Source organism: Notothenia coriiceps, unplaced genomic scaffold (genome assembly GCF_000735185.1).
Source record: "Notothenia coriiceps isolate Sejong01 unplaced genomic scaffold, NC01 NC01_scaffold00005916, whole genome shotgun sequence".
Taxonomy (NCBI): Eukaryota; Metazoa; Chordata; class Actinopteri; order Perciformes; family Nototheniidae; genus Notothenia; species Notothenia coriiceps.
The window spans coordinates 8,553-10,295 of record NW_011338617.1 but is presented as its reverse complement, the minus strand read 5'-3'; the positions used below and the strand labels follow the sequence as shown (position 1 = coordinate 10,295).

Here is a 1,743-nt window from a genome sequence, read left to right as displayed (position 1 = left end):
CTATTATTTTTAGGCATATATTATAGTTCTCAGATATATAATAAACATGTCTATGAAGCGTTTTGCACAAAATACCACACCACCACACACACACACACACACACACACACAGGTGAAGGTAGGCCAAGATCATCCATAGGGGAATCTGTGACATCACAGCTCTGAAAACTTTCTGAATTATTAACAGGCCCCATCCTTCTCGCACACCCCCTCTCTGTTCGTCCTATATGTTTGCACTAGTGCTCATTCTGTACTTTATGTCCCCCCCTGTGTGCATTTTTTCATGCATCCTTACACACCATGCTTTTAATATGTTATGTTGTCATACTGGTAGTCACATCAATTATGTGTACTGATCTCAATGTTTTCGTTCCAAAAAAAAGCAGCATATGTAACATTACAAGGAATTGTTAACGTGTGTCTACATTTGTAATCCTCTCCACTTCCTGTCTGCTTTGAGTTATTGGGCAACAGATTACAGCAGTTATAGGAACTACCAGGTAAAGAAAGGTAACACACTGCATTTTTTCCTGCCATGTTATCATCACTGCGGTGGACGACTTTTTCCCGCCACTTCCACTTCCTGTCTACTTGTAACTATTAGATCTGCCGAGTAATTAGAGACTGTCTTTTCTATGTGATGTCATGGGTCTAAACCCCAACTACTGTTACAGAAAGTGACTGATTCCCAGCTTGATCACTATTTGTAAAGTATTGGCTGAGATCCACACTCTCTGTAAATGCCTTTAATGTTAGTTAAACCTTTCTAGTTTTTAAGTGAGTATCCATCTCATTGAGCTTTACTAATTCATCGTCTTTTCTCCCTTCCTCTCCCTCCTTCCAGATGGGGAAACTGGAGAACCGCAGCCTGACACTGAAGTACCCGGTCTGGCCGCGCTTCAACTCCATCGGTGACGCCGAGATGGACGACAACCACCTGTCCATCGTCACGTTGGAGGAGAAGCCTTTCGTTATTGTGGAGGACGTAGAAAGGCTCACTGGTACCTGCATGAGGAACTCTGTGCCCTGCAGGAAACACATAAAAGAGTGAGTCGGCCATCTTTATTTATAGCAGTGGTGGTGGTCTTTACTTGAGTTTTTTCCATTTTATGCTTCTTTATTATTTTTATTCCACTACATTTAAGAAAAAGATACTGCAGTTTTTACTCAAATATATTTAGTAGCTTTTTCTGAAAAACGTGTGAAAATATGATTCTCCTAATTAGGGATGGGTATCGTTAGGATTTTATCGATACCGGTACCGGTACTCTATCGGTATCGGTATTTTTCGATACTCTTATCGATACTTTTCAATCATTTGGTGTTAATAAACTAAAAAAAGACAAGGCGATGTGCCTGCAAGACTGCACCCAGGTAAACAAAACATATTACCCGTGCGCAGCAGCTAACTCAGCGGCTTAACGGTATACCGATACCGTCCAATCAGGTACCTGTATTGACTTAGTACCGATTCTCGGTACCCATCCCCCAAACAGATCACCCATTCTAGCCATGCCCCAAAACCCTCTATTTCAGCCCTGTTAGAGAAGTGCTGATTCCGGACCCATAGCTTTAAAACAAAAAAAACAAAAAAAAAGAGAATTTTACCGGCAGATACTCAGCTAAACGCTGCCGTGATTAAACGCCATATTATGCTCCAAACCACATCAAGGATTATTTCTGAAACAGTATGGAGCTCAAATGCTTTTTCTCTCATGAAAATGGAAAGATTTCTCACAAGTC

At 41.1% G+C, this 1,743-nt stretch overlaps 1 protein-coding gene across 1 annotated transcript in view; it reads left to right on the top strand.

The window, feature by feature from the left end:
• Positions 1-844: 844 nt before the first annotated feature.
• Positions 845-1,743, top strand: part of LOC104943296 (glutamate receptor ionotropic, NMDA 2A-like) — a gene marked incomplete at both ends in the record, with an annotated part of 8,585 nt that continues 7,686 nt past the window's right edge. The window contains one exon of the mRNA XM_010768648.1: positions 845-1,047. Within this exon, the coding sequence (XP_010766950.1) occupies positions 845-1,047 (203 nt within the window). The remainder of the gene's footprint in view (positions 1,048-1,743) is intronic.